The 27,983-nt window shown below is 38.0% G+C and overlaps 2 protein-coding genes across 3 annotated transcripts; both read right to left on the bottom strand.

The window, feature by feature from the left end:
• Positions 1-834: 834 nt before the first annotated feature.
• Positions 835-2,378, bottom strand: eny2 (ENY2 transcription and export complex 2 subunit). Its single transcript, XM_008323777.3, has 5 exons — positions 2,126-2,378; positions 1,934-2,011; positions 1,417-1,487; positions 1,141-1,215; positions 835-950 (listed from the first exon to the last, which is right to left on the bottom strand). Exons 2-5 carry the CDS (start codon positions 1,999-2,001, stop codon positions 877-879), a joined length of 288 nt encoding a protein of 95 aa, XP_008321999.1. The 5' UTR covers positions 2,002-2,011; positions 2,126-2,378; the 3' UTR covers positions 835-876.
• Positions 2,379-8,564: 6,186 nt separating this feature from the next.
• On the bottom strand, positions 8,565-15,635 carry LOC103388668 (microtubule-associated serine/threonine-protein kinase 3-like). Of its 2 annotated transcripts, XM_017037594.2 has the most exons (12): positions 15,194-15,635; positions 14,574-14,669; positions 14,272-14,456; positions 13,730-13,815; positions 13,052-13,260; positions 12,803-12,941; positions 12,548-12,680; positions 12,286-12,451; positions 11,875-11,976; positions 11,683-11,793; positions 10,951-11,135; positions 8,565-10,867 (listed from the first exon to the last, which is right to left on the bottom strand). In XM_017037594.2, exons 2-12 carry the CDS (start codon positions 14,665-14,667, stop codon positions 10,364-10,366), a joined length of 1,914 nt encoding a protein of 637 aa, XP_016893083.1. In that variant the 5' UTR covers positions 14,668-14,669; positions 15,194-15,635; the 3' UTR covers positions 8,565-10,363. The 2 variants fall into 2 exon arrangements, with proteins under 2 accessions (XP_016893083.1, XP_016893082.1); XM_017037593.2 differs by having other exon boundaries at positions 14,574-15,635.
• Positions 15,636-27,983: the final 12,348 nt, after the last annotated feature.

Here is a 27,983-nt window from a genome sequence, read left to right as displayed (position 1 = left end):
TAGAACAATAAACTCTTCCACTAGGTGGCAGCAGAAGGCTATACAAATTAAATAAAGAAAGGGACTCAGAGCTGTTAAGGCAGATTTTTCCGTTGGCCTTTCTTCAATTTCTTGAAGTATATGAATGTCTTGTTTAACTAAACGGGCCAAAGTTAAATTGTGATTTAACTGAAGTGGAGTTTTTGTAAAGGTAAAATATTTGCCACAGTTCAAAAGGTGAGGAAACACTGCAGCATAGCGTATAATGGAGCTAGAAAATACAGGTGTGGAAGATGAGTAAAAATTATGAAGTTTTGAGTTTAATGTAGTGACCTTTTTGTACATTACTGTCATAGACTAACAACAACATACCTGGGTCTAATAGACTACAATGTGCAGTGTACATAAGTGAGTAAGTTCAATGTATTAAATGTTGGAATAAATCAAGAACTTCATTGCACTTTGTATGTGAATTAGAAATAAAAATGTAGTTTACAATTAAGCTAAATATTTGGTATATGTTATTGAAATACAATGAATATAAACTGTATAAAGAGATGGAACTGTATAAAAATAAAGTATGTGAATTTGTATGTGACACCATAACCTACAGCTGTTACTTAGCTGTTACCGTTTAAATTTCTTATCTTCTCAAATCTCACCTTGATCCAAATTTCTAGACATTGTTTTAAATATTTAAATTTAAGGAACCAAGAAAAACTTTTTTTTTCATTTGCAAATGTCAGATGAATGTTCAGGAATAATGCATTAGCAAATGCATTTCTGTTTATACTCCTTTTATTTAAAAAAAATCATCACTCAAAAAAACCCACCATTCACAGAGTACAGGCAAGTGTTGCTATTGTTTCAAGTGTATTAAAAATGTGCAAAATAAAGTTATGAGGAATGTTGAGATAAAAAGGCTCTTATTCGATGGAGAAGTTCTTTCTTTACACTGTCTGGAACCAATGCTGTAAAATAAAATAATAATATATATAATATTATATAATAAAAAATATACAAAATGTAAAAATGGGTTGTTACTGTGGTAACATTCTGCACTAGTTTAGAATAAAAACATTAGAAAAAAATCTAGTCCTTCACAACATTAAGATATTACACTAAATGCACCAGTGTTGAAATGATTTTCAGTGGCTGTACCTCTCCCTTTTGGTGTGATCTCCACCACCAGGTCTTCCACTGTGACATGTTCAAGGCCTTTTTCCTTGATCACTTCTGCAAAAAAAAAAAAAAATTGTAACTAGAAACATGAAGCAGTTTAATTGTTTGATAAACAGGGGTGGTCCCCCCCCCCAGGTCTTCCCCTGGTGAATTTTCAAGGCCTTTTTCCTTGATCCCTTTTGCAAAAAAAAAAAAAAAAAAAAAAATTGTAACTAGAAACATGAAGCAGTTTAATTGTTTGATAAACAGTCTCACCTTTGCAGTGAGCCTTCATCTGGTCTTTCCATCCACACTCTGTGAGTTTTGATCTCAAAATCTCCTTCAGTCTGTCAGTAAGACAACAGGATGTATGACATTGTGACCGACTACAACAACTGACAGCTCTGGCAACACATGGTATATATAAGGGTTTGGTGTGTGTGGTGCTTAGTTCAGTTATTGTTTCGTTCCTACAATCTTAAAGTACTGTTTTCTATTGACAAGTTACATTTCCTGGAAAACCTTGTGATAATTGTGTAATACTCCATTCTATATGGCTTCTTAAGGGAAACAACAGCTAATCAGAATATGGATTTTTATTACAGGACCGAAGACTTGTGTGCAGATTTTAATTTCAGCTGCTGTAGTAGTGTCCCTTCAAAAGAAAATATACTCGCTAATAGACTTAAACACCTTAAGCATTGTTATAACGTTTAAATCCTAAAATACTATCGGATAATATATATTTTTATTACTATTATTAACTTGACACCACAAACACAACGTTTCTCACCTCTCTCGTTCGCCCATCTCTGTCAACTTCTGGTTTATATTTGCCTTCATCCTGGACTCTTTACTCATGGTCCGTTACCTACAGACAACGTGTAAGTTCAAAAACATTTCTAATTACAACGACTTGCATTGAAATGTCTAACACAACTTCAACTTGTAAGGTAAGAATAGGACGTTATTTATATCCACTTACAGAACAGCGAGGAGAGTGTAAACTCCGTCTCTACGACTCAACAGCTTTTGAACAAACACTATCAAATAAAAACCGAGTTAAAGGCAATGTAATCGTGAAAGGCGCACAGATAGTGTAAAATGTATAAAAGTTAAAAATGTGTCCTTTGTGGTAAAATCTTTGAAATTCTTGTTTCAAACTTGCGCCCAACTTAAGTTACAACGCTAACACTAAACAACTTAGCTGACCGTCATAAATTACCTTCCGGGCGGAACGAAATTCTTTCAACAAGGGTTCCTAGGCTCATTTGCATGCAGTACAACACAAAACCACACTGTGGCAGCGTTGGTAAATAAATATGATCTGTAATTAAGCGTCTTTGTCACTAAACATTTTTAAATTACAAAACAAAATGTTTCAGAAGCACCCCATTTGGATATTTTTTACAATGGAAAAACGTACTGAAATGATTTCGGGTCCAGTATTTGTCACCTCAATTAAATAATAACATATCCAAATATAGTTATTTATATAATTACACCAGAAATCGATTAAAGATAGCCAACCAATAACACAGTAGAAAGTCAGGAAAATAAATAGCTCAAATACAGATACAAAACTAGGTCCAAAAATATTTCTTACTTTTGCTTATGTTACACATCGTTGCATGCAAGATCGACTTACTTGATTTAAGAGAAAATGAAAGCATTGCTGCTCCGTTAGAACAGCTTTGTTTCTAACAGAGGAAAAGACGGGAAAGTTAGAAGGTTTGGGATTTTTTAAAACTGACAGCATTAAGATAAATCTAAAGATGAGTCTGCTACAGTCCACTGCATTATTAATAATTCAGAATTTTACCATGACTCTATAACAAGCATAAAGAGACCAGAACAAGACATCTTTATTATGAAAGATCCTTCTAAGCAGCCATCAGACTGGAGAGGGTCACCCCGTTCATTTAATTAACAGAACCTCTTTTTTGCATATATTTAAACTATTGTTTTAAGAAAAGTTAGAGGATAGAAGGGATGTGGTTCATTAAAAACCTGAAATGTCAAAATCCATGTTTTAGTCCCTGTCTGTCAATAAGAGAAAGTTGCCTGTGCTTTCTTTAGTTTTCAAGAGGGAAATGGCTTCCCCTCTTACATCGGCTCTTGCCAGACTGATTGATAACCTTTGCCTGATCCTGGAAGAGTAATGGCCTGCTCTGTGAGTGCACCTCTACCTGACACCTGAGTTAACCCTTCCGTCTGTCTGTGTGAACGTCTGGACTTTCAGTTAATGACCTGCCTCTCCTCTGTCAGTAAGCTGACACGGAGAGTGAAAAGTTAGTGTATGTTTTTTTTTTTATTGCTGCACGTTGTCATTTTTACAGGTCAGCCACAAACCGAGGTGTTAAAACCTCTCTTAAGTTTACTGCAAATACACGTATTGCCCCCCTCCTTCTCTCACATCTTATCTGCTCCCTCCCCACCCCCCTGTAATTGACATAGTTTCTGCCTATTAGCACAGTTATTTTAACTGAGGCAGCCCGGGGGCAGGTAGGGGGTGTAGAGTTGTGCTAAAACTTGTGCACTGTTCAATTTACACATGGATTAAATAAAACAATATTAATAATTTAATACTTCTCACCTAGAAAAAAGTTTCTAATTTACTCCAAGTGGAGCTGTTACTATATGAATGATGTAACAGGACCAAGGTGTAAAAAGTGAAGATGATTCTTCAGTGAGCGTTGTTTGTTGCCACAAGCCTCTCAGACCCTGCTGTAAAACTCTAAATTGAGTGCACGCATTAAACTGGCTGCTTTTATGGCTTTGCCTTCATGTTGACAACCATTTACACCCTTAGAATTAAATTCAGGGATGGAAAAGCTAATAATAGATCTATGGCGCTTCACTCTTGACATGATAATCAGGAAATACACTCAACTGAAGTAATGAGAAATACAAGGGGCGGCAACCTCCTGCCTTCTCCCCATAATAATCACTTTGAAAATAACCACTCTCTCTTCATCTAAATGATTGGAAGAGAGCATTTTTATTTTAAACCGTCTTTTTGTTTGCAAAAAAACAAAACAAAAAAAACAACAAAAAAAAAAAACACACATGCTGAATGAATCCCGTAATGTACTCATATCTTTGTTTCATCCTGTAAAGCTACGTTTATAGTTCTATTAACTTTTTGATTTGGAGTGGTTGTTACTAAACTTCATTGCAAAGTGAAAAAGGAGAAAGATATACGAGTCTCTGGTAAAGAGTTGGCATGGTTGCCGAATTCTACTTGGGTTTTAAGGCAATATTGGTATCAGTGGATATTTGCAGAAGCTCCGTGTATATGGATTTGACATCACCAAAGAATTAGGATTTCAAAATAGAATCCATGCATTCAAATCCAATATGAAGGCAGTGTCAATAACTGGTATTTTATTTTAGAAGAAAAGTTACCTGACACCTTGTTATTTGCAACTATCTAACATTTGCATATTCAGAACATTTAATCTCTAGTCTCGGTGTGTTTTTCTTTTATTACACTTACCCTCAGTTAGTTTCTATTGTTTCAGCTTTACCGCTTTATAACGTTGCCATAAAAGTTATGTTTTTTTTTTGGTCTGTGTCTAAGGGTTCTGCAGAATTCTTTTCCAAATGTGGTATCAAAAATATTCTATTAAAGAATATTGCAGAATCTATGATTTTACTTGTGGAGGCAAAGTAGTTGGTGATACATTGCTCCCTGTTGCCTATGCAAAGATCCAGTCATGGATCAAGTCTGAATATCCACATGTACTGTATGTTAACACAAGTTTACCCAGAATGGTCCTTTATCCTTCAGGGCCAGCTGGGTTTGTCCACAACTACTGAATGTGACTCCCTACAGATAATTGCTAACAGTAGAGGGGTGACACCAGATACATCTTCCATGTTCCCTTTTCCACATGCTCCGTCACACCAGTTTGGTCCATTAGTGGTTGTTTCTCTGTGCCATCTGTTCTCCAAGATCGGCCAGATCTCGACAAAGAACATTATTCTGCTGCTTCCAGATGATGCAGTACTTCCTTTGACTTCTGTGTTGGACTGTACATGCAGTGCTAAGAATATCTGATGAATTGTTGTCGGATGTTTTTTCTTTCAATTCAGACACATATTTTAACCACCTCAGTTCAGAGAAGCTATGTTCTTAAGGAACCTGACTACTGAGACTATAACGATTACTTACTGTATTTCTTCCTAGACTCATGGAACAAATGTGCTTCGCTGATGTGAAGGGGGAACGGTCATTTTCATTAAGGAAACATTTGGTTCACCCGTAAAAAAAATCTACAGAAAGCAAATTAATTTGTTCCTTATAGAGTTCTGAAAAAAATTCAAATTGAATTTTTGGAGTCTATCCAGTTTATGATGTGCTCTCTGTGCTGTAGCAGCACACCTGTGCTTCCACAGCAAATGCAACAGTGAAAGAGAAATTTAACAGCATTAACTTTCACGCCTCAGCAGCATGATACTCCAGAGGAGGATCAGTGTGTGGGTGTTTGTGAGAGTGTGTAAGTGTGTGTGATGCAAAATGACTGAGACAAACAAGAAAACAGACCTCTGCTGCTGAGCGTTATAATCACCCATTGTTATGAGTGCAAGAGTGTAAAAAGGAATGGTTGGAGGGCCCAGCCAAACGGAACCTGGAGAGAGTAAAGAAAGCTGGGCAACCTCAGCTTAATTAAACGTTTTCCAAAATAATTTTTCAACACTGTTCTCGGCGGGTCTTTAAATCCTTAAAGAAATTATTCTTAATGTAAATATATTAATCAGCTTCTGGAGCTTTTACGCATTATCACCACCAACATAATTTATAGCCATATTAGATCAATTTACCCTCATCAAATATAAAAACCATAATATAAATACCATTATTATTAAATTTGGTACATTTTCACCTTCTTAAAATAAAAACTAATAATCCAGTGTTGGCTATAAAGAGCAAACCCAAGTTTTTTTGTTCTTCCTCTTCCTGTCGCCTGATGAGTGGGTGGAAGAGGGTGGTCCCTGCCTCCCTTTGGAGAACAAAACCCCTCCAACACATCTCCTCTACGTGTGATTATGGTAACAAATATTCTTATTGCCCCTTCATTACTGAGCTCGGAAAAACCCGGACGTGGGTGAAGACCCTTTGAAGTATCATTGTGCCACAGCTGTTGGTGCTGCTGAAGAGAGGAGGAGAGGAGAAGAGAGGAGAGGAGAGGAAAGGAGAGGAAAGGAGGGGAGAGGAGAGCAATCTGTACATGATCTTTTAACCAGAAAGTATAAAATAATTCCATCGTCTGCTACTCTATTTATGGATGTGCCCCTGGGTAAGACACTTGGTCAGGTCTTGAGTATGAATATATGGAAATATAACATTTGAGAGAGAAGAAATGTATGAAAAAATGCATAGCGCATTATCATTCAGGTGAAAATGTAGAGTCATGACAAACACCCGGCTCAGTCATAGGTCACACAGACAATATAAAACAGTAAATAACAACAATATAAAATATGAATTGTACCAGGGCAGTGATTTATCAGCAGCTCTGTCACCATCACTGATACAACGAGACAGAGGCAGTTATCATAGTGTCAGCAGTGATAAAGGTCCTCAGCTACCGACTGGATATGCTGTCACAACTCAGCATTCATCATCACGCTGATGAGCTTCACAGTCCGACTCTTCAACAATGTAACTGTGGTGTAGAATAAGAAGAAACCGTCTAAACGTCTGTTTCTTCATCCCCTCGGTCAATTATCGCCTCTTTTTGCATTATTGAATTCGAACATTAGCACATGTGGAATCCCTTAAACACTTAGGGAGCTGATAAATCTGACGTGATTGGGAATTTGGAAACACATTCTCACTGGAGATCACGGCAGCTGGACATTGATTGATGGCGGTGAGATGCCAAAGACAGATAGCACAAATGTAATTAATGTGCTAAATGTTGTCACACCAGTCCCAGTCCCTACTCCATTGTTGTTTTATGCTAAACACAACAACAACAACAACATTGTCTGTACCCACCGGCCCCTGTGTTACTGCCTAAAGTGAATTTCTCTGTGAATGTAATAATCACTGTATCTAAGATATTGCAAGATAGTTATAACATATGCACCAAATGTGCACTTACTGTATTATGAATGAAGTAGAAATAAAACATGGAATTACATTTCAGGGATGTATTTTTTTATATATATTAACTTAGTAAACTTAGTTGTGTTAGATGTATCTTTCAAGTCCCAAACCGAGTTTAAGAAGGTTTAGGTCAACACCCTGAACGAGCAAACACAGTGGAGACTCAGGACAAACAGCAGCTTCCATTTATTGTTGACGTGGTGTTTTCTGGTTTAAACTGTTTTTTTACCAGGAATTAACAGGTCTGTGTAGGTGGGTGTTGTCCACAATATGGCTTGTGTTTCTTGGGAGTTTGTTTTGTTTTTCATTAGTGCACTTTTAATTTTATCAGTGGAATTATCCACTTCTGTATCACTTTTTTTTTTTAATTTCCTGCAGCACTGGCTCAAGAGGATTGCAGCTAATTGTTTCTTTTAACTACTTTCAGGCAAAATCCAGGATCATAACTGTTTGTTTATTAAATCGTTATCACCAAGTACTGTCCTCTTTGTTGTGATGTATCTACACTTGAATTTGCTCTCCATCATGTTGCCACACTAACTGTTCAGCAAACAGCATTACTGAGAGTGCAACACAGACAGATGTGGAACAGTACTGTCCTTAATGTTTGTTCCTTCAAAAAGGGAGTTTCATTTATTTATTTATTTTATTATATAAAACTTCCAGTAATATTTTTTGGTGACATGCTAGGCATGAGATTTGGTAGATTCTCTTCTAATTGTATTAAGAAAAAACAACAGATTTTTTTAAGGTTCAGTTTTACAAATACCTGTTCATTTGTTTGTTCTTGTTTTTAATGAAAACCTACTGACGAGATGCATAAAAGATCTAGTAGGAACTTTAAATTCTAATAAGCTTCTTAATTATCAATGTGGAAACCAATTACAGCAAGTAGCCCTAAAACAGTATTTATAATACATCATGACTTTCACTTCCAGGCCTGTTAATATGTACACATTGTCTCTGTGTAGATGTGGTTTTAATGGAGAAAGGCTACTTCAGTTCAAGACCACAGAAGGCTGCAAGGATTACCTTTAGTTTATTTATTTATTTATTTTTACTTAAAAGGAGCTGCATATTATTTATTTATTTATTTTTACTTAAAATGAGCTGCATAAATGAAGCTGCTTCAAACGTCCTTTAACATTTACAGCAATACAAAAAACAGTAAGTGCAGACAGAGTCAGAATAAGTAAAAATGTAGTAATAAATAGAAAACCCATTCAGATTTCTCAAAGGAACATAAAGATATTCTATTTTATGCATCAGCAAGATTCAAGGTATAAAATGCAAAGTCAGTGCAGTGTTCAGAGTATGACTTAATAAATATTGTTTAAAAAAGAAGAAAAACAAAATCATTTTATAAAGCCTATAAAAAAGAGTAGAAAAGTTAACTTTTGGACTCAGATCCTTGTTCAATAGTTTAGGGTGAATAATTTAAACATGTTGGACCAAGTTTAGCAGCAGACCAATAACTACTGATCTACAAAGCCTCTGAGGCTAATTTTACATCATCAAACAGTGACGACCAGCACTGGTAACAGAATAAAAACAAGGAATAAAGTTAGAAGTAATTCTAGTGGTTCAATTACTGAGATGCAGACATTTTCAAAAACAACTGGAGGTGGAATTGTTAATATCTTGTCTCTTATTATATCTTTAGAGGTTTAAACACACTGTCTGAAGTCATAACTCATTCAAACAAGCATTTTATTTAGGAGACAACCATCACTCCTTTCTAAAATGATCAGATGGTTATTTATTTTTTCAATGTTTAAAAAACAACCAGGCTTCCATATCTGTTGAGTTTTTGCATAAAAGTCCAACAGATATTACCGCTCAAATGGTCAATCGGGTGATAACAGTACATTTGAGTGTCATCTGCATAGATGTGGAGGGAATCAGAGACTGAGAAATGACTGTGATAATTCTAAATGTCTGAAGACTGAACTTATTACCAAAGTTAGGACAGGACTGAGAAGAAAGCTCAGCTTTATACATATAGTAAACAGACAACAAAATGTGGTTGGGACAATCCTTTTACCATTTAGCCACAGACTGCCCTTAAACCACCGGATTACAAAAGCATACAAATTAGGGTTTACAATACCACATTCCTGGGTCCACTGAGATCGTCATGGTGGTCGTCAGTGGCGACCGGAGGGAAGATTTTGATTAACAATTGTCTCTAGGTAATTGTCAGATATGTTGAGACGACTACTGGCAATGACACAGTACAGACAAAAGGATATTCACCCAGAGTTTGTCCCACCTAAATCTGGTCAATATTTAAATATCCTCTTGCAAACCTGTTGCTTGTGGCTATATATTTTCCAGATTCCACCTTAAATGGCTTATCTTAATGCTGGTTTAATTTTCTCTTATTTGGGCCAGGTCCATGGCCAGCTTGTGGCCAAGCAAGTCACAAAAAAACATGATTCCACATACTGTTTGTTGACCCTAACAAAACATCTTCTGAGCCAGAGCTGGGTCAATAAAAGTCCAGGCCCAAGTCGGGTTTCAAGTTGGCAAATGAGTCTTCCAGAACCAGCACAAGAACTGGGCAGAAACATCTGGTCCTCCTTAATTTATCCACTGGAACATCATGGATATTTGGATGAAAGTGTCCATCCTTATCTTCAGTCCTGACAGATCACCTCTCTCGAAGTGACAGTCCTAAACTGCTTTATTTGACAAGGGTCTTTCACAAACCAACAGCCAACCAACCCAGTTCAAGAACTAGTTTTTTTTGTTTTGAAAACTCAACCATAGTCTTATAAATTATTAGATGAATCTATAAATGATGTACATCCTATGAGGTTTGCTGGTAAAAAACAAACAAACAAACAAAAAACAAAAAACAAAACTTGAAATCTACAAATACAACTTCAACCTTCTTTCATTTTTCTAAGGCAGCATTAAATAATGATCCTATGTCATTTCATGAGAATGAAAGAACACTGGCCAATAAGATTCTATATTTCCTTATGTCACGACACTGCATCAGTGGCAGTCGACTGTACATGTATGGAATGTGCACACTGTCCTTTCCACATTGTACATATTTACATCCAACTCTGATATTCATCCACTCCCACTCCTTAACTAGTCTTCTCTATATTCCACCTCACGGTTTGAATCAAACTGATGTGTGTGGACATGTTGACCCCTGTGTCTGCCAATCATTTGTGCATTCTCTGCAGAGGTCCACACCGCAGTCCTTCGGCATTTCATCATCCTCCTCTTCCTCTTTCTCCTCCTCCTCCACCCCCGACACCTTCTCCTTTTTCGCCTTCTTCCTCTCTTCTTATGATTCTTTCCCGTATGCTTTCTCTTCTTTCTTTCCTCCACACTGTAATGGCTAACCTGACTGGCGTCATTGGACGTGAGCGTAACGTAGCTGTCGTTGTCGCCATTTTCCTCGAAACCCTCATTCACCTGCTCCTCCTCGCCGGCACCGTCCTCCCTAAAGAATACAAGAGGCTCGCTTTCCAATTCCTGCTCGTACTCTTCCTTCTCCTTTTCCTTCAGCCTCACATGTGTTGATTGTGTAAACGCGGAAATCTGCTGAAGAAGTGTGTAAGAGAGCGGCAATGGGCTGCCGTACACCTGCAATGATAAAAATGAATGTTGCCAAACTGTGCAAATGTACAAAGATTTGAAGTTGGAAGACGTAAAAAGAAAACATTTACCGCTTTAGCACGAAAAGGCACAGAGCAGAAGTAAGGAAGCTCAAACGTGAAGCTGTCCTCGGTGCACTCATCGTCAGCAGACTCGTCTTCTTCACTGGTGCTTCCATTATCAGTGGCATTGTGTTCTTCGATGGGCTCTTCAGGCTGGTCTTCCTCAAAGGACTCTGAGGATGTTTCAAAGTGGTCTGCAGAGAAGGTATCAACATTTATATAACTTACAGTCCATCATCTCCCCAGACGACAGTACAGACAATTGTTGGCCTTCCAAATGTCCAGAAAATAAAAGAATACTGGACCAAAAACGAGCCACATGGATGACTGTGTCACAATGCATAAGACTGACATCCAGGTTTTAAAAAATGGACGTACTGTATGTCACTCTGCAAATTATTATTATTATCATTATTATTATCATTTTATTAATGATAATATCAAAAAGGGTTTGGTCAAATATAAAAAAATCTTTAAAAAGAGCAAATGTTGTTGTCATTGTTGTTATTGATGAGATTATTCAAAATGACTACATTAAACATAATTGTCTCTTGATTTAATTATCATAATTCTCTTGAGGTCGGTCGATCGTTACCAGGGGAAATACACAGGCACGATGAGTAGCAATTTAAATGATTATTAGAGCCAATTTTCTGTTGTTGAGTTTGAAGTGCATTGATGTAAAACATTGATGTCATCAGTCAGTCAGTCAGTCAGTCAGCCTGGTATGTGTTCTCTTACTTTCATCAAAATCAATGTCCTCCTGGAGTTCAAATATAGGGTCCTGATCCAGAAGACTGTACCACTCCACCTCCTGGAAGAACGGGTGGATCTTTAGCTCGATGGCCCCTCCTGGAAGGGATGAACAGAAATTTGGTTTTACTCTGTTGGTTTTACTAATACTTGTGTCTGTAATTTAAAGCTGCAGCTCACTCGTTCCCAGACGCTTCATCACATCAATGTTGAGTAGTGTGCTGATCAGGACCTTGGCATCATCGGGGACAATCCTTCGTTTGTTCGGCCAGAGAAGTTTTTCTTTAAAAAGTAGTTATGAAAAGAAAATTCAACTTTTACTCCATTATTCATTTATTTTTCTTATATCTTCTGCTGCTTCGTCCTTTTCACGGTCACAGGAGAGCTGGAGCCGCACGAGTATTCTGTTCAAGGTAAATTCTGCATTTAAGCAGGATTTTAAACTAGTGGTAATATAATACTGCAGGAAGCCATTTGTGTTCACGGCCAAACATTAGTAACAAGAAGGTGGCTATATTTATTTATTTATTTATGCAGTACAACTTCTACAACTGTGTGTTTTGAGTAACGAAATAAAGCTATGATTCTTACTTGTGACCACCTGATGTAAGATGTCTTTGAACCTGGTTCCTTGATATGGACAACAGCCAACGAGGAACTGGTACAGAATAATTCCCAGAGCCCACCAGTCCACGGGCTTCCCATAGGACATTCCCAGGATCATCTCTGGAGCTGTGTACCTCGGAGTACCGACAATCTGGTAAAAGATTGAACAGTGTAGAAGAGGAAAATAATCACTTATGTATAAACCACGACAAATAAGTCCTATCAGGTGGAGAGTACAAAAACGAACCAGTCCGTCAGTGAACTCTTCAATGATCTTTGAGAGCTGCTCTTCATTCATCACTGCTGTGAACTTGACTGGACCCATCCTGGACAGGCCGAAATCTGCTACTTTGATATGACCTGTGTAGGTCAGCAGAAGGCTGCAGAAAGACGACATCAGAGTTATTCCATGTTATTACTCTTGTCCACATTCATACAGTGAAGGAACAAGAGTACCACAACCCACAGCAACAATGGGTAGTAGTGAAGAGTGAGTGCTCACTTCTCTGGTTTGAGGTCTCCGTGCAAGATGCCAAAACTGTGCAGATATTCCAGAGCCAGTACGACCTCTGCTGTATAAAACCGTGCAACATTCACAGGAAGGACTTTTCCCTGATTGAGTAGGTTTTCACAGTTTCCACCTACAAGATCAGAGACGGCATTGTGACTAAGGTCCTGGGAGTATATCCGGATTACTGTTTGTATACACTATTCCACAATTTTTCCAGGACATCCACAGATGTTCTCTCACCTGCCACATACTCCATTACAATACACAAGTCTGCGTCCGTTTCAAACGTGCAAAACAGGGAGACAACAAAGGGGTTGTCCGTGAAGGTCAGGATGTCTCGTTCAAGCAACACATGCTGCACATCCAGCTCTCTGGTCAAACTCTGCCTTCTGATTGTTTTCATAGCGAAAGCCTGACCGGTCTCTGTGTGGGTCACAACTTTGACAGTCCTGTCCAAAACAAAAATACACAAATGGAAAACTCTTTGAGAAGATACAGCATCTTATTGTTGTCTCACCCTTGTTCCCTCTGTAGCCATAACTGGACTATGAATGAGGAGTCTGCCATCAGACTCCTTAAAGGGAATGGACAATAACATTACTTTTGCACATACCAAATTTGCACATCCACAAGTGTTAACTACTGCACATACAAGTGTTAACTACTGCACTTTACAAGTATTAACAATTGCACACTGTAAATACTGAAAAGACTTCTGTTGATTCATGTGTATATTTTGTTATTTTATTCCTGTGCATATTTTGTTATTTTTATTTCTTGATTTCTTTGGCATTCAGTGTGGACAGCAAAGTAAAATTTTTGTTGTACAGGGAAACCTGCTTTCCTTACTGTACACATGACAATAAACGCTTTGAATCTTTGAATCTTGAATCTTGAATCTTTGAAGAAATGTCTCACCCAAAGCTGCCTCCGCCAATAGTGTTCAATATGTCAAAGTCATTTAAATCAGGTGTTCTGAATGGGGGATTCCAGGCAGCCCGGGTCTGAGTCGGACATGGAAATGGATGTTATTAAAATATTATGTGTAATGATACACAAGATGTGAGAAAAAACACATTTTAAAGCACTGTACAGACAGAAAAATTGCATTAGGACTTAAGTGGCCATGTATGTATATAAATACATTTTTTGGTCAATATGCTGTACTATTATCGATGTGTTATATGATCACTTAAAATAAGTTCCTGCTTTGACCGGTTACATCAAATTTAGAATTGTGTAAGATTAGATTTTTAAATGAATCAGCGGAAATATGGTCATGATGAAAGAATATGATTTGAAATAAATTCACCAATATGATTACCTGACTATAATTAAGTCACCAGTAGTGTGTGAGTGGCCCTGATGTTTTATTAGCAGTCATATTTTCTCCCTAATTAGTTGGTGTGAAACACGTCAGCATCTTGGTGCCAACATTCTTGTGCCTGAGAGTCACACACCTCATGGAGCAGCTTCTCCAGTTTATCCTGCAGCTCCATAAAGAAGGGTCCACTGACCATGTCATTAGAGAGCACAAAGTCACAGTCTTTGGACAGTTCCAGCAGCTGGTGCTGGATGAAGTAGAGGGCGTTGATGGCCTGGCTGAGGTCACTGTCGAAATATTCTTCCTCTGAATCTGATTTGTCTGAAGATTAGACACAGTTGGGGGAAAAAAGCACAGTTAAGAGTGTGGGTGTGGGTGTGGGGTGGTTTTGTCGGTGGTGATGGTGTTTAAATGAGGTAACTCTGGTGAAATACATACATAAAGTCTCTGAATCGTATGAAGACAGTAGCGTGGACAGTTCTCCGCTTCCCCCTTGTGAGGAGACATGTAAGCTAGGATTCTGTGAAGACATGACTGGGAGTGGAGACGTGAGAGAGAAAGGGTTCAAGTCAAAAAATAACCAAAAGTTTGACATTTCACATCACCATAATCATTCATTCACTGATTTATGAAACCAAAGTTTATGTCATGTCATTTCCTTTTCTAACGTGAATGTCTGTGGAAAAAATAAATAAATTGAATTTAACTTTTAGATAGACTATGGAATCTCAATAACTTTTTAAAAAATGATTTTTGAGTTAAAGCAAAGAAAATGTTTATTTTTTTACTTTAGTCACAATAATCCATTGCTTTACAACAGGTAAACATAAGTATTTCATATACTATTATTCATATATTGCATATATTTAAGAAGATATATATTTTGGGGGGAATTTTATTGGTTAAGCTTAGTTCTTCAAGTCATAGTTTTATTTCACACAAGCTTGTTTAGGTTAATATTGATTGTTTTACTTAAAATAACGTAATACTCACGTGCAATTGTTGACTTTCAATAAAATATATTAAAAACATTAAATAATTAAACATGATTGACTCACTGGTTTTCCCCGTGGAGATCACTGAAAATTAAAATTTTACCATAAAATATATTTTTTAATAAAAAACCAATTATTTACAGACAGCAGTCCCTTTGTTGACAAAGATAACGTGTGCCTGGGACACGCAACAACTTCATACCGAAAATACATGATTTTTGCTTCCTTTGATGATTTGTAACTTTGTTCGCAAAATTTGATGATGTAATCAGTGATGCTCTGTGATGTCATTCAATGTGTAGGTGGGTTTACTATATCTTAACATGACAAACAGCTTATATGTCATCAATGTCCAGCTTGTTTTTTAAGGACCAATGATAATGTTGATGTAGCAACAACTGAGGTCGTCCATGACTGGAACCAATCCATCCATCCATCTATTTTCATCCGCTTATCCGTTACCGGGTCACAGGGGCAGGAGTCTCCATGACCGCCACCCAAATCACACTGCACCGTACCAACCCCCCTGAACATTCCTGCAGGTGGTGAGTCCACTGGAAGGTACCAACCACCCTAACAGGGATTTGATCTTGCCCATGAGGTGAACCCTGGGATTCCACATCAGTGACAGAGACATTGCCTCTGGGTCAAAGCACCACTGGAACCAATCATATTAAAATCTGCTGTTTTTGAGCAGCTGCCAGAAATTAGTTCACCAGGACATGAAGGTCAATCATTTGTTTTAACACAGGTAAATGCTTTCAACGGCCTCACCTACCTCATTTGTCCTAGATGTGTACGGCATTGTTATCAACCAAAATAGAATAATGGAATTCAAAGCCATTTCTAATCAATTTCAGAGCAATTTTTGATCTTGTGTCTTCAACCACCTATATATACATGTTAAAATGTGTGTGTATATATTTGTATATTTAGCGTTTCATCTTTTAATTAATTTTTTAAAATATCCTAATATGTTCTATTCTGTATGTTGGTTCCATGAAGATTTATTTTTGGTTGGCAGCATATTTAGAAACATTTTTTTATTATCATATGAAACAACTTGACCACAGCCTGCTTCATGTTCTATATAAAGGGAGTTTGACACAATGTTTAGTTCTGTCTGAGTATTAACATCCCCAGGTCAATAAAACGCCTTTATGTTTGAACAAAGCTAAAAAGCAGTGCACGTGTGAACACACTGTTTGTAGTCTCTCAGATATGTTGGACAGTATGGCCAGCGCTGCTGCTCTGAAGGTAAAAACAGAATTGAAAACACACTCTGCTTTAGTGTTGATCTTGTGTGTGGTTGATGTAAACTTTCATCAGAAAACAGCCGACAGACTTAGCTTTGGATGGGACTGATGTCAACAGACATGAAAGATTCTCCATCACATCAAAGTTAATTATAGATCCACTCTCATCAAAGGGCTGTTGGACAGCTCTGGCCATTCTGTGAGAGTGTATGTTTAGGAGCATGGCTGTGCATACATTAATGGCCATGCATACATTTACATCCTCTCACACAGATGCCTGAAGGGCCTTCAGTTTGTCCAACCAGGCTGATCGACTCCGGTGCATCCTAACAACCATCTGCCTCTTGTTTATCACAGCAGGTCACTGCTGTAATTAGGACCTGTGCATCAGGTGAACTGTTTGAAACACCACTAGTGTTGAATTTCACAGTCCGTATGAGAGATGCTGATGTCCTGTTGGACGCTGCCTTGTATGATATGAAGCCACTGAGGGTCAAGAACCAACAGCCTGCACAATATGGCCTGGTAAAAAGAAATGTTCACACGTGTGTTGGCTTGAATGCATTACCAATCAGACTTGGCACTGTTAAGGACCATTTCCATTCACATCATGCTATGATGAGCCACTCTCGGCTTTCCCTGAGAGCTCAGAGTGGCTGCACACTTGCTGAGATATTGTTGCAGAAATCCATTTCCAGAGCCTCCTAAATCTGAGCAGACATCCACGCTACCTGCACATTAAAAAACTTCAGTCCTCCACTTACTCCTGTCATTTCAGGTTATGTGTTAGGATATTGATGGTGACATTTCATTCATGGGATCCAGACTGCACGACATGGGGTGGTGGGTAATGGACTGGATTCAGTGCTAAACAATGCTAAAGGAGAAAATTGACGATCGTTGTTTAGAAGAGGTGTATGTTTGTGCAATGATCTGAATTACCAAGACATTCACTTCATGGTTATTGTGAAATTCTGTTTTTTACACTTTTGATGTTTCATTTTTTCCTTGTCTCCAGAAATACTGCTTGATCTCAGGTGTGAAAGAAACAATAAATTTCAAATGTAAAGCTTAATGCCATAGTTGCTGTTCAAGTCTTTCCTCTAAGACACCGAGACAGCTGGTGCGTGACGATTAGGTCACTGGCTTAAAGATGCAGCTAAAGCAAGGCATCAGCCTGTAGTGTCATAAAAAGAGCCACATTGAAAGCACCAGTAAATCCTGTTTTTATCAGGTCTATGTATCAGACGGTGCTGCCTGCTGCTGAGCGTCACCTCAGATTTCTTCTCTTAAAACGGTTGTCTTCTTGGGGACTAAAATATGCAGAAAAAAACAAAGTATTTTAATTCTACATTCTTTAAAGTCCTGGAAAATCAAAACAATATAAATGAATTATGTAACACCCTGCACAATCAGTTTTCAACATCTTTGAGTCAAGAGTTATTTTCAGCATTTTTCCAACTTTACCATAGCAATGCATTTCTGTATTTAGCACATAAACCCAGAAACTGTTAACAGGTTATGTGGTCAGAGGATAAAAAAGAAAAGAACTGCAGCTTTACATAAATAAATTCAAAGCTGGATCAGCAGACAATGTTTTGATGTCAACCCTGTGACTTTATAGGTTTCTGCTGTTGCACAATGGAAACAGATTCTTCGTCTGTTTGACAGTATTTATGTCTGTTTCTTCGCTCATTTATCTCCTCTCTACTAAAAGATGTTGTTTAGAATTTTTTTATCTGTCAAACTGAGATAAGTACAAGTATTTTGTGTACTCTGAGCATCGTCACATTAGACAATATGTCAATGAAGCTCAAAATAAATAAAACTGCTACAGTAGATAACACAGCCAACTGAACAGATTGTGGACAGTTCCTACATTTTTACAATGTAAATTTCCATTGAAAACACTGTGTTGAGGTAAACAAAGTGTCACTTCAACTGAGTGTCACGACACCCATGTTTCAATGAATACATTTATACACACAATATTGGTTAGATACTGGTTCTTTTCACACTTCAGCATGGGTTTTGTTAAAATGCTCTTATCGAAACCGAACAAATCTCACAGTAAGCCCTGCTCCTGTCTTTGTACCTGATGTTCAAATACCTCCAAACTGCTGATATCTTTTGGCCTACTTAAATAAACTACACATGACACTGAACTGAAGGAGGAGAACACACCAAACTGTCTGACCAGGGCACAGCTGGTTAAAGTCAAACGCTATTATGGACTATCAGGTCTCTGGATCGGAGTCTTTGTGTTTGAATTTCAATCCATCGTCAGGTCAGATAGTGATGCATCTGCACTTTGAGGTGGTAATGAGATGAAATTAGGAATAATCTAATGCACAGATAAACTAACATGGTGATGGTAATAAGATAATGACCGTGTGTCTTTATGTGTTTGTGAAAGATAGCTGCAGCAGTGAAAGAAGGTTTCACGTCAGAAGAAAAAAATAAATCAAAGCTCTTTTTCACTGGAAAACACCAAGATGCAGAGGATTAGAAATGAGAAGATAAAGAGAGAAAACTGGTAAAGAAGATGCAGAGGATTAGAAATGAGAAGATCGGAGAAACTGGTAATATTGAGCAGTTTGGAGGTCAGAGAGACAAGGTGCAGATAGAAAAAAGAAAAAAAAAGAGGATGTTAAAGATAAAGTAGCCCGGGAGCAAGAAAAGAGGAAAATGGCAGACAGTTATGGACGCAGATGATGAGCTGTGAAGAAGTGAGTGGAGCATCTTCAAGGAAGCAGGCTTTCAGCCAGTGGTTAATGTCACAGACTGTGAATGGTAGAGGGTCTTTTGGCAGTTGTCTCTAACACTTGATCTGTTCTTGACTTGGGTCATTTGCAATCAAACTGCCACATTTACATATAGAAGAGTGGTTGCCAGTCTGGATCAAATTGGAGCAGCAGAGAGTCACTGGGATCAGTCCTTGACACATCTGTTTATGTTGATGCTTTTCAGCAGTGCAATCCTGTTTGCTGCTACAATCAGAGCAGAGTGCACTCTCCACGTTAATATATAATTATATACGAGTACAAGCTATTCTATTTCACTGACAGAAATTGATTTAAAGTCGTTGATTCTAAAAATTCTTTCTTATATTACTACAGTCTAATTTGTAGTTGGTTTTTACCTTTTCAACAATTTCAAGCTAACGTGCTAATTGCATTGTGTCACACTGTTAAAACAAATACGTGTTCAGTCCTACACCTTCTCATGGTTATTCTCACAACCAATTTGTATTTGGAGAAATTAGCCATCAACATGGGGTTCACAACCCCTAAGTGGTCCGTATAGCTAGTGCATTGGGTTCACTGAGTTGTAGATCAAAAATAATTATTTCTCAAATACTTTTATTGGTCTGCTCATGTTTATTATTTCTTTTCTTTTTTTCTGGTAATTTTTTCATAAATAATCACTGTAGCTTATACAAATAAACTATTTTTAATCCATTTTTGTATTCTAAAGCATAATGATGACAAATATATATTCTACATATTAGAAGGGGTCAATGGTGTCAAGTTGAAGAACAAAAGTGTGAGGAGGATAATCAGAGCTCCAGCAGCCTCTCAGCCCCTGACCCCTCTGCCATTACTGTTTCATCCTATTGTACACCACAGTGACAAGCCCACATCTCCTCAGGATTAGCGGTGAAAATGTGACAGTTGATTTACAGCAAAAATGAAGCCAAAAGATTGTGGAGGGTTTAACTCTTTAACATCAGATATACAGCACCTAATGTAAATGTCAAACTTCTGTAGAGGAACCTGTGACGTTAAGGTGACGTGCACTCTCTCATTATAGCACTGGAAAATATCTGGAAAACAATTAAATTCATCATACTCTGCTCTGGAGTGGTGCTGTTAAAAACATCGACATTTCCACAGGATGAGGTTTGAAGACTGCTTATATATCGATCAAAGAACTGCAGTTGAAATCTTCACTAATGCTCGTCGGCCCCCACGGCAGCCTGTGGATCTCTACAGTGTGTTTTGTGTGGTCAGTCTGCAGGGCACCGGCGTCACCGGGGTTTACTGGTGGCTGACATTTCTCTTATCACGACATCCAGTTTGTCTCAAACTGAGGAGAGGCTTCCCTCCAACCAGTCCCTGCTGAAAAGGACCGGCAGATTCCACAGCTGGAGAGCTTTCTGTCATCACTGCTCTGTCTATAAGGTAAAAAGGTCTTCCTGGGGGGAAAGTGGTCCCCCAACCTCTTTGTATCACCGACCAGTTTCAGTGCTAGACATTTTTCCATGGGCCATCAGCAGGTGTGTGTGTGTGAGTAGAGATCATGTCCATAACAACACACTATAAAATGCATTATATACTTGTATAATTTATTATATTTCAATTAATTTGATAAATAGTGTAAATTGAATTATTGTTTAATTATATGCACTTTCATTTGAGAACTGTCTGTATTATCTTATAAATGCAGAGTCAGTGTTAGAGCCTCCTGCTGACTCATCATTAGGTCCTTCCCCATTTTTAGGAAACGTGTCTTTGCTGAAGTTAGTTTAAGGGGTCACAAGTGCACAGAGAAAAACTGTGACTGAGTCACCTGCTGAAAAGAAAATGTGGTCGTTTTTTTAAAATAAAATACCATGCAGGCTTTGGTAAAATCAAAATGAAAAACATTTATTCTCTCAATGTGGCTCCGTACGAAGGATCTACAGCACCAGTGGTCGGGAATATTTACATTTTTTTCTGACTTTGTGCAGAATCAACTGTTAAACATTAGGGTCTATTTTAGGTTTGGTCTTTGTTTGGTCTTTGGTCTTTGTGATAAACTCCCAACATTAAAGTCATATTTTATCACAGCTCCGACTCAGGCTAACCAGAGTAGTTTTATTATCCTTCCTTAAAAATTGAGCAGTGGACCATTTTGACAGGTGGAGGTGACCTTGAGGCAGATGTTCTCTTGGATGCCATTTGGTTTTTTAAAAGGAACTTGAAAATGTAGTTACCCCAAAATATTTGAAAAGAACAAGCTGTTATACAACCTGGAAAAAGAGCTGAATAAAAGTACTCTGTGGGTACAGACCATGTAGTTGCCCTCAAGTTTCAATTATTTTTGTTGGCTGCAGAGTCTGTTGGTGGTCAGTGAAACAGAGGAAGCCCATCTAAGTTGACGAATCTAAATTCTGTTTTCTTTGTTACAGAATATCCCAATCTGCAGTTTTTAAATGTGAACGAGTTATTTCAGCAAACTCTCGGAGCTAATTAAATACTGTAAGACTCAACACCTTCTACTGCATACTCCCTCAGTGACAGTGGCATATCAATGACATCCCACAACATTTTATATTATAAGGTTCTTAAATTGAAACCACACAGGATGAATATGTATGCATGAATTTTCCTAAATGTTCCTTTAAATTTACCCTGATTAAAAAAAACTAGCCAACCAGCGAGCTTGCTACTTTTCATGAAAATAAAACGCAGCCCAACAGCAGTTTATATCTGGACTTCTTATGCAAATTCCCCAAAATATATTCTCTCCCAGTATCAAAAGTGCAGTCCACAATATATATTGGGGTGCAGTGGAAATGAAGGACACCATCCACATTGGGTCAGTCCACATTAGACATTGTGTCAGTAAGGTCTTTTTTCATCCTAATGTGCAGAAATGAATAGACATCTCTGTTACACCTAGGTATTAAACAGGGGGAAATAAATTGGTGCAATTTGAAAATACACATGCCATCTCATCATTCAGCCCTCCGAGGTTTCTCACTACATCACACGACAGTCTGAAGGGCAAACTCTGTTATGAATAATAAAGCTTCAGGCAGCCGCGTTGCATTTCTGCACAGTGGACAGTTTTTCAACTACATCTCACACAGTCATCACAATTCAATTCTTTTCAAGTACTCCTACCATTTTTGTTTAATTGGTGTAATCTACTTTTATGAGACAATTAGAAATCATTAAAACATAAAGGTGGCATTTGATTATATGAAAGCAGAATCCCCCAAGGCTGGAATACACCCAGGCACCACTGTACCTGTGCTGAATGCTGAATTATAAAACAAAGGATGTTTTGAACTGGTGAATTTGTAATGATTACTGAACGAATCCTGCTTTGAATGCAGCAGAACCTATTCATGAATCTGAAGAGCTTTTCGGAGATGACTGTGTCTAAGCCTCCTAATTGATTTTCTGTCTCCTTTCTCCAAAGTCCTCTATCTGCTTCTCCCTCTCTTTCCTCCATCCCTTCCTGGACTCCTTTATCCTCTCCCTCCGTGTGCTGACTTATCTTACCTCCGAGCGCTCACCACCTCGCTCTGCCATTCAGCCGCCTTGTCCTCATTAATCACATATGTGGGCAGCATGACAAAAATGTCAGCAGCCTGCCACACTGGGCTCCTGCTTGCATGTGTGCTTACTAATTTTTAACCCTCCTCTGCCTTAAGGTGGACGTGGACCTGCAGGGTGTAATGAGCCTGAACGGTTGAAGTGTTGTGCTTAAAGCTTTGCTCTGGGAGCAGAAGGCATTGTTTTCTGTGCAGAGAAAGACGTGAGATCAAGCTTGGGTTTGTCACTTTACAGTAATCATAAGTGGCAGTGGGTGATGTGACACAGCTGATCAGTGAAATGAGCTTGGTAGAGCACAAGCTGTCAAGGTGATGAGTAAGTCAGTGGGAACCAAAAATACCTCTTGTTAAGTAGACCTGAAGCAGTGACTCAGGTAGAGTGTGAAAAGGTACCACAGACCTGAATTTGGAGATATTATTCCACCCTCACTGTCAAGACTGATTTCACACCACTCTCTCATGTCTCCTACATTGTCATGTCCAGAGACAGCTTCTTGTTGGTAATGCCCACTAGCAGTGAACGCCATGACAATATTTACTATATTTACTTTATACGAAACAGCAGGGAGAAAAGTTCCATTCACAACAGGAAATATTGAGGAGAGGTTTCTATATTCGTGATGGAGTTTTTTAAAAAGGTTAAAAACTCTCTCTTACACCAAGTACCGCCTCTATTGATGCAGGCGCTGTGCACTTACGAAACAACATGATGAGAGAATGAAAATAAGCATTGGAGCCTCTACATGTGTCTGACTGAACAGTCTGAAGTCTGAAATATATTCTCAGTTATATCAGTTATATATATTCTCAAAAAAAAAAACTTTTGCAGCTCTAGTGTAGTTTGTGTTTCCTGAGAGTGGTTTTATTAAATATTAACAAAGTCAGTGAAAGCTGCCTGTGCCATTGAAGTCCACTGTCACTGAAAGCTGTCACCACTGATCCACGATGACCTTGTCTTGAGATAATGTGCACATACTGACTGAAAGCTCAAGCTTGAACCATGTTTATCTCCTGCACCAAACTCTGTAAGAAAACAAACAGTAAATGATTCCAAAGCAGAACCCAAGCTGGTCAATGCTGCAGATGTTTGGGAGTCCTTTGAGGGAATTTAAAATCAAAGATAGAGGTCACATTTATTCCTGCAGTGAATTTTTTAAAGTCTTTTGAAGAAAGAAAATTGGCAGAAACAGAAAAAGTCTCAACATGTCTTGACAAGAATCCAGTGGCGCTTCTTTTGTTGTCGTTTCAGCGAGGCTTCAGAAAGCCCTCATAACTGTGACACTGAGTGACTTTGCTTTGATGAAGACCAATTACTTGCTTTGTCTCTCTTTGTCATGATCAAAATTTCTGGTCCATGTCTTTGACAGGCAAATTCTGTGGGAGGTGGGGAAGTTTGAGGGGACGCAAGGAGAAGCACTGATCCAGAGTCTGAATCCTTCCATTCAAAACAAAATGTTTTCTACTATAAGTAATTTTAAATTGAAGTTTGTAAAGGAAAATTCAGTGCTTTATTTATCTGAGAGAGTTTTGTGCAAAACACAGATGTTTAGACGTGGCAGACAAATATCACTGCAGTGGAGACGAGGACAAGACAATGCTGAAGGATGGCTGTGTAATTAATGTGCACTGCTTTCTGTTACGTGTCGACATCGTAGGAAGCAGGCATGACCCAAATGCGATACCAGGGAGACTTTCTTCAGGTAAAGCAGGTTTATTAACAAAGTGTGAATTAACAAAACAGGACAAGGCAAAAACTACCAGGCATGGACTGTAGCAAGACATGAAATTCTCTTTGAAACACAGAATACTAGGAAACACAGCACATGATTCTCATGAACTGCTACAGCACAATGATCCCACCAAGACAGAGTGAGGGAGAGAGGTATATGTATACCCAGGGCACCAGGTGACACGAGTGAGACTAATCAGAGACACAGGTGAAACTGATCACACTAACTCCACACAGCACAGAAGACAGGAAGGGGCAATAGACAGCCCTAACACTTTCAACTTGAATAATGTAGAGGGATAATTATTAACAGGTCTGCAGATCTGACTATAAATTTTGTGAAGCTTTGACCTTTAAACTACTTTTGGTCACTTTTCAGCTGTGGCTTTTATAATTTACAAGCCATCAATACAAAAATGGAGTTGTGTGTACTGTTTTATGCCAACTTCTTCTTCTTACAGCACTCTGTATGTATTTCACTCTGGCAGACAAGTTTTCACCACATAAGGCCATGGGCTTTTTCTAATAGCTGAAGGGCATTTTGCTCTGAGTCTGTGGTATTTTCATATTTTCATTTTCTGATCACAAGTATAATGAGCTAATTCACCTTTGGATGAAGCAGAAAAAGTGATGATGATGAAGTGCAAAAGTGTCTGTTCACAATCATGTCCACAGCCTCTAAAACTCATGACCTTTCTACAAAACTCAGTATAATTTTCGAGAATTGAAAAAAAAAAAAAGCCAATTTATATGAAATGAAATGGCAGAGCCACAGTGAGTCATTTTAATGAGCCAATCAGGAGGGGATTCTATTCAGGCATCATTCTGAACGCATACACATGTTTAGAGAATTGGCTGCATTTATTATAAAAACGTTGCACAAAATCTGAGCTAATGAATACATTATTAGCCACTCATTTGTCACCATGCTGAATACAACGCCTGGTCCGTCTTCATCCAGCTCACTGCTCCATCATTTTTAGTCACTAACTGTTTACTTCTCTATCTGAGCCTGTCAAACACAATGGGCTCATTTGTCAAACTGTCAAACAAATCAGCACAGAGGTAAATGGGTGATTAAGTCTCTAACCCTGAGTTTAGGAGGAATATGTTTATTAAATGTTACTGAATATGACAGGCACAACTTTCAGGTTTTGGATCATTTCCAGCAATTTGAACTTTGAACAAGTTTAAGCTGAAAGATGATCAGCAAGGTAGTTAAAAGTTAAACCATCAAGTAAAAGCTCAAGTTCAAGATTTGTCAAATATAGTTATTTATTATATAATGTATATAGAGTTAGTTATAGTTATAGATAATTCATATATATATATACAGTTAGCTGCAATCTTTGCCATAATTGCTAATATTTTCTTCACTCAACAAAAAGAGTAAAAAAAGCTAAACAAATATTAAAACCTATTAAAGAAAACAAAAATTAAATATAGTTAAAGTATAAAATCCAGTTACAACATAAATTTCCTTATAATAATCCACATGCCCAGAGACAAAAAGAGCTATTGTATTGTTACTGAAGTCCCAGTTAGCCAAATGAAGAGTGCAAGCCTTACATATTAACGTGAAGTTAATATTATTAAGAACTTTTTGTTATTATTATTATTATTATTATTATTCCATTAGCAGAGTTTTTTTGTAGAGCAAGGGACTGATTTTTACAAGTAGCAGCAAAAGTACACAGCAACATGGTGAAAACACATAAATCACTGCCTCTGCATATGGGGCATAAATACAGGATAATCTTTAACCTTTATATATCAGAGGAGCCATCAACACGTATAGAAAAGCACATCCGCTGCAATCATGTTCCCATCAGCTCTGAGATGCCAACCCTTTGTGTACGTCTTTACATAAGTGGTTTCATTATTTGGTTATGATTAGAAATACAAATTGTTTATTCCAACTGATGTCATAGAACTAGTCGAAACACATGGTTCTCCATTCAGTTTAAATTAGTGTCTGTATTTCTGCTTTTTCTTAATGTAAAATAAATGTTATATATCGTGTTGTATTTCATACTACACCGTGATAAAACAGTGTGTCTATGCTGCATCTTCACATAATTAGAAATGCATCGACATGTGAGGCACTGCTGATTTTTCATTATTTCCATTATACAAATCACATTTTTGTTGTTTGGTACATTTGCTGCCTGGGGCTGTCATTTGTCATTTACTGCTCTGCTCTCAATACAGAAAAGTACCGTGGATCAGAAGCTGGATAATCTATAGAATAACTGCAAGACATTTGCACAAGAAAATGATCACGTTTGCATCCTGTAGCCACTGAGCCACATGCAGTATGTCATCTATTAGGTGCCCTTAAAACTGAAGCCTGTAATTAAAAAAGCTCACATCCTCCGATGGCAGGAGCTGTTGTAGCATTATACTGTAACTATTCATTTCTCACATATGTGTGTGTGTCAGAGACAGGCAAGGTCGGCAAAGTGGCTTGTTTCTGACTTCATCGGCAACATGACAGGAATGTGAGCTGCACATGAAGTCTGCTTCACTAGACACAGTCAACGCTCATCCCTTTAATATCAGTAGGAAACGCTCTTCTCTGTCGGGACCTTTCAGAGATCAGAAAAGGAAGTACGGAACTGTAACATGTGGAAGACAAGAACATCTGAACTTTTCTGTCTTATTTTGTTTAAAAAAAAGTGATCCACAGCTTTTCTCACCAGGGAGTCCAGTCTGCTTGTCAACTAACACTTCCTTTACACTCTAATGCACCAATATGGCAAAAAAAAAAAAAAAAGTAAAAGAATGCTTGGCTAAAATGTATGTGTCCATTCTGGTGCACAATAGTTTGGGATAAAACCAAAAGCAGAGAACACTGATGTTTTAGGTACATTTAACTAGTTTAACCTCCAGCGTCCATATATCAGAGTCATATACTTGTCCTAGTAACAAATATGAGCCACCAATCCTCACCCTTTTTCACTTTAGTACAAACGTTACTTTAATCAATTAATTGAAACAGTTTGTCATAAATATATAAACATATATATATAAGATAAATATATGTTAATGTTAGACAATGAACGTGGACAAATTGAACTATTTAATCAAGTCCTTACTGCAGCTGCACCCCACTGTTCATCTGACATCTGAAGTGAAACTCAATGAACTCTGTAATCTGTACTTAAGCGTTTACACCTGGGTGAGTTCCCTGACGTTCCCTGTCTCACTGACTGTGTCCACTTATCACCTGAACCACTGCTCATTTCCTTCTCTTTTTCCGTCTCTTTTATTACCTTAACATCGCCACCCTAATTATAGACTTTGAGCAAAATAGATGATAGGAGTCGGAACCAAAGATGTCAAAAAATAACTTTACAACGTAATCGCACCTTTACAGATAAGAGTTAAATGACCTGGTGCTCCATAGACGTCCATATGACACTTTTCACACATGGGAGACAGAATCTGGGGCAGCAGCTGAGGAAACACACGAGAACACAAGAACAGGAGGGTGTGCTGACGGAACTTCAGATAGAGAGAGAGAGAGAGAGAGACCTT

The sequence above is a fragment of the Cynoglossus semilaevis genome, chromosome 13 (genome assembly GCF_000523025.1).
Source record: "Cynoglossus semilaevis isolate Cse_v1.0 chromosome 13, Cse_v1.0, whole genome shotgun sequence".
Taxonomy (NCBI): domain Eukaryota; kingdom Metazoa; phylum Chordata; class Actinopteri; order Pleuronectiformes; family Cynoglossidae; genus Cynoglossus; species Cynoglossus semilaevis.
This window is presented reverse-complemented; position numbering and strand designations above follow the sequence as displayed.

Bases quoted from the DNA above. Each gene is read 5' to 3' on its own strand.
- eny2 (XM_008323777.3), bottom strand. From the start codon at position 2,001: ATGAGTAAAGAGTCCAGGATGAAGGCAAATATAAACCAGAAGTTGACA. The intron at 1,488-1,933 runs GTGAGAAACGTT...TCTTACTGACAG, and splicing joins GAGATGGGCGAACGAGAGAG to ACTGAAGGAGATTTTGAGAT. The intron at 951-1,140 runs GTACAGCCACTG...TTTATTTTACAG, and splicing joins GATCACACCAAAAGGGAGAG to CATTGGTTCCAGACAGTGTA.
- LOC103388668 (XM_017037593.2), bottom strand. From the start codon at position 14,730: ATGTCAAACTTTTGGTTATTTTTTGACTTGAACCCTTTCTCTCTCACG. The intron at 12,942-13,051 runs GTGAGAGAACAT...CTGATCTTGTAG, and splicing joins TGTAATGGAGTATGTGGCAG to GTGGAAACTGTGAAAACCTA. The intron at 11,794-11,874 runs GTGAGCTGCAGC...CATCCCTTCCAG, and splicing joins GATGAAGCGTCTGGGAACGA to GAGGGGCCATCGAGCTAAAG.